Source organism: Drosophila subpulchrella, chromosome 3R (genome assembly GCF_014743375.2).
Source record: "Drosophila subpulchrella strain 33 F10 #4 breed RU33 chromosome 3R, RU_Dsub_v1.1 Primary Assembly, whole genome shotgun sequence".
NCBI lineage: Eukaryota > Metazoa > Arthropoda > Insecta > Diptera > Drosophilidae > Drosophila > Drosophila subpulchrella.
Genome location: NC_050609.1, coordinates 1,376,660 through 1,389,306, shown reverse-complemented (window position 1 = coordinate 1,389,306; position 12,647 = coordinate 1,376,660). Strand labels below are relative to the sequence as shown.

The window sequence follows — 12,647 nt, the reverse complement described above, 5'->3', positions numbered from 1 at the left end:
CTTGTATGAAAAATGTCTCAAAGCTATCTTCATCTTGGGCTGTTACTTTAATTTGGTTTCTGTTTTTCCTTGGGCCACTGTACAAATCTTGATAACATTTCCACCAGACACTCACAGTCAGTCGCCTATCTCTTTCCCAAAAAATACATACATATATATTTATATATATTTTGTTGCTCTTTTTGTTTGTTTATAATGTTGAAGGGGGGAGTGGAGGGAGGGAAAACCCGCATGCGGCTGGCGCCGTGGCACGCAACATGGAAATGAAAATAATATAATGCGGCTACGTGCTGCAATTTAGGCGCCTCGCTTTTCATATCCCCCGCTGACTTTTGGCTCCGCAATTAGATCAACTAATAACAGGGCGGTATGGGGATTCTCCAGGGAAAATAGTCCCAGTTGTAGGTCGAACTTTGAACTTTTCGGCTTCTAGGTTCTAGGTTCAAGAATAGAATGATTTTAATTTTAGGTTAATTATTAAAGAAATATTTATTACCATATCAAACGCGAAAGATTATTATTTATGGTACTAAAGAAACCATTTAGGCAATGACTTCTTCCATTCATACATTTCTTCGATGACTTGCCAATATAGTTTCCCAACTTTTTGGACTTTTCCCTCTTTTTTTGCAAATCTTTTTTGAGCCCTTTTTCTTGTTATTGGGCTGGTGTTATCACTGTTATCACTGCACTCTTTTCTCAAGTGGCTGAAGGCTCAATTGCGATCGACAGGCAGCTTTTGACGGCAGCGACAACTCGAAATGCTTGGCTACTGTGCGCTGATTCCAAAAGTCGGGCATAAATTGCTTTATGGCCCGGTCCGGGGCTAAAAACTCTGACTAGGAATGGGTATGGGGGCTTTATGGCCATCACCACATTACTCAAGTGCCTGCAGACCACAGACCAGAGAATACATATACAGTCTGGAATACCCGTACTATTGTCCCTAGTCGGGGGCTATCTCCTCCGCTCGCACCGCTCGGAATGATTTTATAGCCAAGCGAACCTGGCCATAAAATCATGCCCAACCGTGTGTATTGGCATTATAAAACGAATATAGTCCCCGGCTAGAATGAATGCTTTTATTTTCTGTCTTTTATGAACCCAGATTTAGTTGCTCAGTTTTCGCTTTCTTCGCCTCTCGTCTTTCCTGATAATTGTCTCAGGAAAATTTCTTGATTGAATCATAATTCGATAGACCGTCAACCTTCCACACACTTTGGTTCTCAATATTGTATATATATAGTTTTTTTATGACAGGGGATGATAGCACGTGGTTGATGAAATGGTACTGATTTCAAAATTCCCCCCATAATCGCGCGCGCGGGCAATTTATGACCACCTACGCCAGCAAGTTTCGATTTTTATTTTATTTTACTTTAGATTTCTTTCTTTTTTTTTGTATCTTTGTGGGTTGGCGATTTGGAGACGCGACATTGTAAACCTTTTGCCGGTTGTATAATTGCATTTATTGGCATCATAAAAAAGGCGCTTTGAAGAGCAGTATCTAAACAGTAGTGATTTCTTTTCGCCCGTTGTCGCAAAAAAAAGAGCAAAAAATAAATAAAAAACAAACGAAAAACAGAAATAGAAATTTATGAGGTGCTCATGTGAAACTGATTACGAACGGGGTTCGCGTTGGGTTCTCAGGTTCCGATGTTTTGTTTTTTTTTTTTTCAGGCGCGTGACGGTTTCCGCAATGACTCGATTTGAGTCAGATTCGAAATAAAACTAAACTATAAATACAAATTTGTCAGCTGCAGACGCCCACGCAATGCAGCAACATCAGCATGTTGACAAAACTGTTTGGGGAAAATGCTGGGAAAAGCACGGGGAAAATCATTTCGTTTTTATTCCCATTTCCATTTCATTTTCACGCCCCAACTGCTGAACATTCGTGTATTTATAGACTTGTCTCATGCTGTGCATTTTAGTAGTTGCCCGCATGATTTATATATTTTTAAAATCATCTTTCTCGTCTCTTGCTTTTTTTTTCGGCGAAGAACTTCAATTAGGATGGACCGCGTTGTATAGTGTGTGTTCAAGGTTTCGGGTCAGCCATTTTATTTTGTTTTTTTCTTCTTCTGCTTTTCAAGAGGCCTACCTCCGGTGGTAAAGTGCGTGCAATATAAGCCCGGCCAACATCTTTGGCCGACTGCTTTTCTGCTTTTCATATCAGTTAAAGCCAAAAGCGCGAGCCTGCATAGCGAAACCAGTTTGGCGAGTTCCCATTTTATCTCCGTATCTCGGTGTGAGTGTGCAACACCACATCAGCCAACCAGCATTTGAAAATGCAACATAAAAGCCAACAGGCAACAACTTTTGCAAAATACCCAACACGCAACCCGGCTCCCCGCATTTTCCCCTCTTTTTCCCGATCGCGACTCTTCAATGGCCGTCCTTTGTGTTTGTTATTATTGTATATAGTATGGTATGGTATGGTATGGTACTCACAATGGGGCGTTTTTCTCATACGAACATACGATCGTACAATGGTATGGAAGTGCCCACATATCTAGATACAAGTCTTCCAAGTCTTTCCCGCCGTTTTCTTGCCGTTCAAAGTGTGCAAAGTGTGTAATTATTAGCTGCACATGCCTCAGTTGATTTCAAATTGCCGTTACTGCCTTGGACCGCTGGACTCGAACTCGGGGCTGTGTAGGATCGTAAAGCGGGAACTGCAGGAGATCACTTAAGTTTGTTTATTGAATTTAAGGCGATCTGCATTAAAATTTTTCAATATTTTTGAGAAAGGTTTTACATTCAACACACATAGTGTGGACATGCTACTTGCTTATTTAATAAATTAGTGTGACCATTTCCGTGGCAGATATTTAGTTCTAATGAAAAGAAATAGATTAAACGTAGTAGTTTTTCGATCACATTGGCAATAACAGTGCGAGAACTTCCCTTTCAGGGTCAGTCATTTATTCCCCGGGACAATATAAACCCTGTCTATGGACATCCCGCCTGCAGGGCAACCTTGTTGCAAGTTGCTGGGTGGTCAACCGGCAACAACTTTGCCCAAAAACACAAAACACACACGCATTCGGACAAGGTCAGGACCCTCGACCGTTATATAAGATATCGCAGCGGGTGTGTGTCGGTGATATCTGTTTATCTAACGACCGAAGACTAAAAACTGAAGACCCGAGCTCATCTCGACCATTTATTGTGGCTCAGTTCCGTGAGAGCCAAAAGCAAAACAAGCCAACACTTCGAATTCGACATGAGATTTCAAATAATTCGCACAGCGTTTTGATGACCTTCTCGGTCGGGTCTGTGTGGCATTTAATCTAGCCAGATATTGCCTTTGTGATCTTTATCTAAGTGTGTGGTTTATTTTTATATCTCTGTGTGCTCGGGATTGCTATAAAAGCGAGAATCTCTTTTATGGTCACAGCGAGTCGCATCGTCACCTCTTCGGATCTGGGGTCTCTGGTCTGGGTTTTTGGCTTTGGGTCCGCTGATGAGCTGATGAGCGCACAAATGTTGCGTTTCCCATGCTCGCCGTGGAACCGATTTGCTTATGGTTGTTGTAGTTTTATAATGTGTACAATATTTTGGTTTGGCATGAGCTTATCGGCGGCCAAGCCATCATAAAATAGCAAAAAAAAAAAGAAGGAAGAGTGGTGGTAGAGAGGAGTCGGTTTTTAGAACAGGACAGCTGTCCATAGTCTGAACAGAGGGGCAAACATATCTACATTTGGCAGCACTTTGGATTTATCATATTTTAGATTTTTTTATATTACTTAAAAAAAGATCTATATTTTTTCCTCTCTGTAAAATTTAACACTCACTAACCATCGTCCTTCTCATTCTTTCTCTTTGCAGATAAGATCACAGAAACCCTATTATACCGCAGATCCCGAAGTCGACTCACTGGTAAGTAAAAAAAAAAGAGCTCAAAAAGAAAAAAAACTAAAGAAACCAAAGCTGGCAACAAAGTTGCCACAGCCTCCTTGGCAGCAAGTTGCCAAAGCCAAAGATCATGGCTATTTTTTTTTTTTATTTGTATTTTCGCTGTGTGTGTATCACCTTGACCCAAAACAACGACGACAATTGAATAATTTTCTTTTATTTAGAATAAATCACAGTGAATTTAGCAAAAGCCACAGCCAACGAACGCAATTTATGAGCATTTGTTCGTCAACGTGAACTGAGTTGTTTAGTCATTTTATTGGACAGCGTTGCCATACTTTTCGCTCTCGATTCTGTGGCTGCTCTCGGGGGATAGTATATGTACATTTGTATATTCTCGGGGGCGATATCGGGGTATATAGTGCTATAGAGAGGGGCTGGCGTCGAGCGAACCCATGCGGACGACAATATGAAGCAGAACGATTTAATGATGCATATGACATTTTTGCACTCTCTAAATGGGCTGCCTGCCTGCCAGCCTTGGGTGTGCAAAGAAAAAAAACTAAAAAAAAAAAGAGTAAAAAATAACAACAATGGAGCCAACGTCTTGACTTTACTAGAATATGCATTCGCTATCTTGGGCAGGAAAAGGGGGACCGAATCGGGGTACGCGATCCAAGGCAAATGCCAGCAGCACAACCTTGGAGATCATGATCATGATCGCCGCTCATGATGAGCTAAAGTCTTCGAGGAGCATTATTATAGTTTTGGGGGAACGGAACTCATGCTAATCTGTTAAAGGAAATGATCGTTAAGAGAGCATCGAGATTTTTAGCATTCAGATGGGGCAGCATATTTCTGAGGATCAGCCAGAAATAAAGAAACGAAATGAGTCAGTGGGTGCACTGGAAAATAACAAAAATAATATGAAAAGATATAATACAAAATAATGAAAATATAATAAAAATAGATTTTAACTCCATTGGAAGAAATAGTTAAAAACATTCCTAAATTACATTATTGTTTTTTTTTATGTGTATCGAAAATCCTTTAAACATCCAACTTAAAAATAAACCATTAATACAACTGGCTGAGCAGATCCTTCTTCTTGCTTTTTTTTTGTTTTTTTCCTGGCAGTTCTGAACCCCATCGAGTCATAACAATTTTTATGGGCCTGAGTTATGGCAAAAGGGGGGACCAAAAAGAGATCATTTCGGAGGCAGCATCCAGCAGAATGTAAATCAAGACGGAAATGCCGCGTGCAAAAAGTGCAAAACGAGCCATGCAATTGGCTAGCAGCTAAGCTAAAGTCGGATGATGAACAGGGAAAAACCCAGATGAATACATATATATATATATGGCAGAGAGTCTGGCGGAGTATAAAGAGATTATGGGCAAAACTAATTTTAATTGCCGGCAGTCGTAAATGTGTCACTCACTTACCCACTCACTCACGGCGGAGTTTCCTCTGGTGGCCCTAATTTTATGCACTTGCAGATTAGTTTATTAGTTGTAGTACAAAATCACTGAAAAACCCCCGAGTTTCTGCCCTCCCACTCCGAACTGCATATCCCTCATACATAGATCGTCTTGGCCATGGCCGTGTGTGTCTATCTTTTGGCCCGCTCGCGTCTGCGTACTTTGGCCATAAATCATTTTGGCATGCCACTCTGTGGTCGCCACTCCCCCCGCGTGCACTCCGCCCCCTTTATCCGCTATCGTGTTTGAACATTTAAAAGTGCATTTAGTAACACTCACTTAAAGGAAGAGGCAGAAATAAAAAGAAACCCCTTGCTATAAAAATGTTTATGGCATGTCTTGGGTTAAAATGGAATTCCTGGCGGTAGCTGCAACAATAACCAAAACCAAACAGGCCACACAGCAGCAGTTAGCAGCATCGTAAAAATGTCAAATGTCAAAGTGATGTTTTAATTAGCGGTCTGGTCACACCAGCGAAAATGTTTATGCATGTGTGTTTATGAGTGTGCAAGAGTGAGTGTTTTGTTTGATCAATAAAAATGTTGAAAATGTTTATTACGATTGGTAATTTAATCTTGATCACAATCCTTTTAAATAGTTTGAATTAAACATTTATTTTCTTCTTTTTTTTCGCAGTTTGGCCACACTAGATATATTAAATGAGTGTAAATTCCCTTACTAACGTTGTTTTTATTTTCCTTTTCTTACAGATGGTGCAAGCAATACAAGTACTTCGGTTTCACCTTTTAGAATTAGAAAAAGTAAGTAACGCCTTTATAGAAATCTCCCTAATCTTACTATACCATTTAAGTCAGCTTAAACATTGCCATAGCTTTAATATCAAATCAGCATTTGTGCAACCTCATCAAAGCAGAAAAAGCAGCATTTGTTTAGTCATTGCAATTAACTGAAAAAGCCAGAGTGCCAGGCCAGGCTAAGTCGCCGTTGCCGTCGTCGGCAATCATTTATCAACGCCCCAAAAAGACCACCCAAAATGTTTAACCAGGAACCCAGGACCCAAAAACACAGTCTCCAGCCAGCAGGCCCATAAATAAAACCGGGCCCAAATCGCCGGGGCGAAAAAAGCAGGCAAATAGTTGCCAACGGGCGCGCATTTCAATTACCAACATTTGTGTTGACATTTTATTGAGCCATGTTGCAAAAACGGGGTGAAAAGGGGCATGGCGGGGACATAGAGTCCCACAGCAGGCGGTCACATATATTTTTTTTTATATATATATCTGCAATTGGTCTAATACACTTGCAAAATGTCTAAATTAAAGGAGAAATACACAAAAAATGGAATTAATTGCCAATCAAAGTGAAATATTTGTTTAAAGGGGAGAGGGGAAACAGGATGTGGCTTAGACCACAAATATTTGGCCAGCGGCAGGTGTTTTTTTTTTGTAGTTGGTTACAGTTTCATGCGTAAGATAAAATAAAAAGGAAAATATTTTCGAAAACAATGGAATGCATTGAGGGTTTCGGCTTCTCTTTTGTTGTTGATACATGAGGTGTGATGACTGCAGAACTTCCCCTCTCGATTTTCTAACATAATTCCTAGATAACGCGCAGCCACATAAATTATTTTCCCCAACTAAAACGGGGCAGGGGGAGGTTTAATGCTGAGAGGGTTCTCTACAACACCTACTTGATTATTAGACACTTTATTGTCTAAATGGAAAAATTACAGGTTGCCTAATTTGTTTTAATTTCAAATAATATGCAAGCGGCTTCGGGTGCGTGTCTCTCAGTCCCTGTGACTTAATGGAAGTTGTTCCTCAAACGTGGTCGTAATTAATGCCGGCTACCCCCCCCTTTTTATATTTTTTTTGTTGCTGCTGTGCTGAGAAAATTAATTAGGCAAATGCGCAACGAAGCGTGGAGCGAACCTAAACCGAAACCGAAACTGAAACCGAAACTCAAACCCAAACTCAAACCCAAACCCAGAGCCGGAGTTTAAGTCTCTGAGGCTGAGAGGCTAAGCCGGCCAGAAAACCCGTCCCGTCCGAAAGTCGCTCTACACTCTTTTTTTCAATTAAGTCTTAAGTAAGAAATTATGCAAAGCATTCTACACGAACCGAAAAGAAATAAGCAGAACAAGACAAAACGCTTGGGGAATTTATAGTAGAGTAGTAGATACAAGATACTTAGATACCATATATAAAAAGGGTTTTAGTAAAATCTTAACTGAATAACATGTGCAGCATAGCCATAGATAAAGCCCTATAGTAGACCTTTACACAGTCATTTGCTGTGGAATGCAGTTTCTTTTTATACGGAGAGTATGGACCTTCGATATAGGCTAATGACAGTGAAAAGGAATCGAACGAAGAAGAGTCAATCAAGGTGCAATTAGTGTGGTTAATCACCAAACGCTTTCTAAGTTCGCAAGGCAAACAAAAGCACAAAACTAGTGCAGTAAGCCAAGTTAGTCAGTCAGTTGGCCAGCTGCAATTTGTTGCACCCTGTATAGAAAGCCAGAAAAGAGTAAAAAAAAAAATAAAACAGTCAAGATCTTTATCAACATCACAGCAGCGGCGGAGACCACGACAGGTTTTTGTTTTGTCATTTGTCACTCACACAGCTTGCGACACACACGAAACCAACAAAGAACTGTAGCAACTTGTACAACAAAAACACAAAACCCTAAATCGAAAAAAAAAAAAAAATAAAGCATAAAAAGCACATTCATTTATATGCAGCCAACAAAATGCAGCGGTCGATTTTTGGTGTATAAAATAAATATATAAATGCAAAGAACAAAAAACTACAGAGAAATACAAAATATACTTAAATAAAATGTGCGGGTTGACTTGCAAAAAAAAAAAAAAAAAAAAAAAACAGAAAAAAACATCTATATGGGAGCGAGTAAATGTATATCTGTATCTGTGCATATTTGTTGCCGCTGCTTAAAACAACAACAGCGAACAGAATCAGTTAAAAAGACGTTTTCAAGACTTGTGTCTGTCAAAAACTGGTTTGGCAGTCTCAGTTTCTCAGTCTCGAAGCTCCAGGCTTTGGGGCCCCAGTCTCCATAGTCTCCAGCATTTTAGCTCCCCAGCACACGGACAATTCTCGTCACAGAGTCACATGCAAAAAATAAAAAAAAAATATAAGGGGAGAAAAAAAATCAAACAGGCAGGCAGGCATTGCAATTGACAAACAGACAGTGGGACAGACCGACTGATGGACAGTGGGACAAACAGACAGAGCCGGAGACACAACACGTTGGGTCAGTTGCACACGCTTCTCGGCCGGCAGGGGGTATATGGTATATGGGTATATCGAATCGGGGAATCGGAATCGGAATCGGTTGGGTTAATGCCGGCATGGGGGCACAACAACTACAGAAACAGAAACAGAAACACCACCAACGATTTGGGGGCCTTGTTTTTGATGGCTTGGCCAAGATCGCTTCGGGATCTCTCGCTAAAAAACACCAGCAACAACGCCAGCGACAGCTGTAGACTTTTGGTTTAGCCGATGATGCAAGCTGAGGGATGCCAAAAAAGACAACTGATGATTCTGTTTTTCTGTTTAAAGAAAAAATAGGTATGTCAGGGAATTTATAAAAAATTGTATTCTAGTTAAAACTAAGTAAATATTCTTTTTTTTAAATGTCTAGATAAAGAGATTCCGTTTATGAACATAAAGTTTAAGGATCCCATTAAACTGGACCAAAGTTGATAGACTATTATGGGGCACTTATGCAATCCATATTACTATTAATTGCACTGCTTTGAAATGTCAGAGGAGAGCTCTGTAAACTTGTTAGACAGACTGTGTGTTCTGTGTGTTGGAGGTTGCGTGCCGAGACTTTAGATAGGGGGGAAAATACTCGTACAGTTTAAAGCTATCTATGAGCGGAAATCGAGAATTACCACTGCGCAGATTGGAGCGATTTGCATCGAGATTAGAACAGAGGAAGCTGCGCGGGAAGGGGTGAGGTTTTAACGGGCGGGAAAAGCCAATGTTGCTGCTGTGAAAAGTTTTGCTTAACAGGATGTACAAATGAGCGTCAGAATTTACAAGCAACGCCCTCTGGTTGCTGCTGTTGCTGCTGTTGCTGCCGTTGCTGCTGTTGCTGTTGCTGCTGTCCATGTCCGCCTGTCGCCCTTGTTGCTCGTGGGCCCACCCAATGTGCAACAGCAACGGCAACGGGAACAGCAACAGCAACAGCAACAGCAACAGCAACAGCAACAGCAACAGCAACAGCAACAGCAACAGCAACAGCAACAGCAACAGCAACAGCAACAGCAACAGCAACAGCAATGTGCAACAGCAACATGGGGGCCACTGGCAGTCATAAATATCGCAATGAGCCATTCGAAAATGTCACATACAATGCTGACAAATTAATCAAAAGTTATCAGCCAGCCGGATCGAAAGTCCGCCAGTCTCCGAAGGGCCCAAGTTGCAGCAGCACCAACAGCATCGCATAAACATATCAATTTGGTGGGCGCTCTCATGTTGCATGTGCGCAGCCACAGCGGCAACATGTTGCTGGCGTGCTAATTGTACGCTTTATGGATATTGTTATGGTCACTTTGACAGCTACAAATGCAATCATAAAACCGAGTCTCCTCCACCGGCAACATGTTGCTGTTGCTGCTGCTGTGGAGAAGCTTATCAGCGACGGCGACAAATTTGACATTGTCCTGTCATAAACCAGTTATCATCGTTATACTTTTTTCTGTTTTTTGGCTTTTGCGTATAATATTTTTTTTTTCGGTGACAATAACATTGAAAGCAGCCTGCAAACGAGTTTGACAAGTTTGGGCAATGGGCAACAAGTTAATAGCCTGGCTGTTGCAGCTTTCGCAGGCCAAAAAAAAAAAAAAAAGAATCGAAAAGAAAAGAAGCAGCAGCAGCAACAGCAACAGCAACAGCAACACAGCAGCAACAACAAACAATTTGCATAAGCAACGCGCACTTTTTCGTAAATTAAATGCCTGGCCCCGGTTAAATGGAGCACCCTGTTGTTGCTGGTTGTGCTGTTGGTGTTGCCGGCGTTGCTGCTGTTGTTGTTGCTGCTGTGTCTGCCAGCCATGGCCCAGTGCAATTAATTTCTTTTTAGCCGTGGCGGCGGCTGCATTCCTCTCTTTGTTGCTGCATATTTGCATATATGCCTGACTCACACTCACTTTGGGCCTTATCGCATTTGTTTTATCACACAAGCACACACACACACGAGCACACGGCAACAACAGGGCCTTAAAACGCATTCTGTTTGGGCCAAGTCTTCATGGGCCTTTTTCCCCCGCTTACGATGACGATGACGATGACGCCAGCGATCTTCACTCCATGTTGCTAATGCGAGTGTTGCACGTGCTGCTGCTGTCTCATGTTGCTGCTTGTTGGCCTGGTTGGTTTGGCTTTGGTGGCCTGGGTTATTTGGCTGAAAGTGTGCCCCGGGGCTAAGCTGCCTGCCTCGGCCGGCCACTTCCTTTTCGGCCAGTGCATTATTTCGTACCTCTATGCATATTTATGGGCCTTTGGTTAGGAGAGGCCCTGCCATCCTACTGCCTCAGCCATTTTTGAGTGCCATCATCATGGTCATGGGTCCCTGTGTCTGGTTCTCTGGGTCTCTGCGATGGAGTCCAGGTTGGAGTTTTCAGGTAACGCATCAAAAGCAATTTGCATGCCATTTGCGGCAGCAGGGGCAAGGTGGTTAGTGGATGGGGTTCGGGATGAGCAGGTTTCTGGTTGGAAGAAGAATGCGATGGCGCTTAGTATGGCAATGTTTAAGCTGGCTTCAAGTGTAGATATAAGCTATGAGTGAAAAATAAATATTAGCGATATGTAAAGCATGCAATATTTATGGGTCACTGGATTTTAACAAGGATTTACAAAGCAAACGATCGAAAGATGGTAAATAAAATGTTTGAATACTTAAAAATTGAATTAACCAAAAATAAAAATAATCTATCGATCCTCTACTTTAGTTTTTGTAACTATCTTAACAACATATATCCATAGATTATATATAAGAAACCCCCGTAAGTTATAAGCCCCCTGAGAAATATCAATGTATGATGTTCTAATAGCACCCCTTTAGAGAGTAACCCCCCCCAAAATGCACCCAATTAACCCCACGAAACGCCCCAGAAACGACTCAAAACTGATGAACTCTTCTCTTTCTCTCTCTCTCTCTTCTACCAACTCCTCAGGTGCACGAATTATGCGATAACTTCTGTCATCGGTATATATCGTGTTTAAAGGGTAAAATGCCAATAGATTTAGTGATCGACGAACGGGACACCACCAAACCACCGGAGTTGGGATCGGCGAACGGAGAAGGGCGCAGCAATGCCGACTCCACATCGCACACCGATGGAGCTAGTACACCAGACGTTGTGAGTACCCCCTTCGCGGGAGCACATGGTCCTATATTGGCGAGCTACAATGCGGTGGTGCACCCATGTTCGTAGTACGATAACGACCTTCTTGCAAAAACGAAGCGGGTGCTCACAATGCCCTGGGATTAAATGAATCAATAATAATAATTGCGATCAATCAATACGAAATGCCAATCGAGCGAATAACCGAGCGATAACCACAAAAAAAAAAAAAGAAAAGAAAAAAGAAAGTAAAGAAAAGAATGTTGCTGCACACTGTATAAGCAAATTAAGTAAAATTAATTCACTTTGTGCGAAACAAACATAATATTAATATTGATGAATTCAAATCCAAATCCGAACGCAGAAGAAGTTGTACGTCATTATGAACACACACAAAACACCCACACACACACATTGTAAATTAGTCAGAATCAGAAAACTAAAAAAAATTAAAACGAAGAAAGCTGAAAAATATAAAACAAACAAACAAACACACACACACAAAAAATATATTAATAAATTCAGAAATACAGAATCAAGCGAAAAAGGAGAGCAGAGGAATTTCCTAGCCGGAGCAGCAGCAGCAACATCCGCAGCAGCAACATGCAACACGGCGGCAACAGCAGTTGCAGCACGGCAGCAGCAACAGCGGCGGCCAGCAGCAACCGAGGACAGTAACCGACATGAGTGACTAACCAGCGACAAACGAGCTTCCAGCGGCTTCGGCCACGAATCCGAACCGCAGAACCGAAAAACACAACGAACCGACTAGAACCACGAACGACGAACGAACTGCGAACGTGTCTCACGGATACCCATTAATGTTGCTATTGCTGCCACGGCCAGAATTTGTTTGCTCTCCTCTGTACAGTACAGTAAATGCCATAAATTTAAGTTCCAAAAAACTGAGGACAGCCGTGGCCAGTGCCGAAGTGAGTACACTTTTGCCTGAACCGCGTGCCT

The 12,647-nt window shown here is 41.7% G+C and overlaps 1 protein-coding gene across 4 annotated transcripts in view; it reads left to right on the top strand.

Moving 5' to 3' along the window:
• Positions 1-12,647, top strand: part of LOC119562407 (homeobox protein homothorax) — a 140,083-nt gene that overhangs the window by 48,601 nt on the left and 78,835 nt on the right. For all 4 annotated transcript variants that reach the window (XM_037875606.1, XM_037875604.1, XM_037875607.1 and 1 more), the window contains 3 exons: positions 3,835-3,885; positions 6,051-6,101; positions 11,514-11,699. In XM_037875606.1, coding sequence (XP_037731534.1) covers positions 3,835-3,885; positions 6,051-6,101; positions 11,514-11,699 — 288 coding nt within the window. The remainder of the gene's footprint in view (positions 1-3,834; positions 3,886-6,050; positions 6,102-11,513; positions 11,700-12,647) is intronic.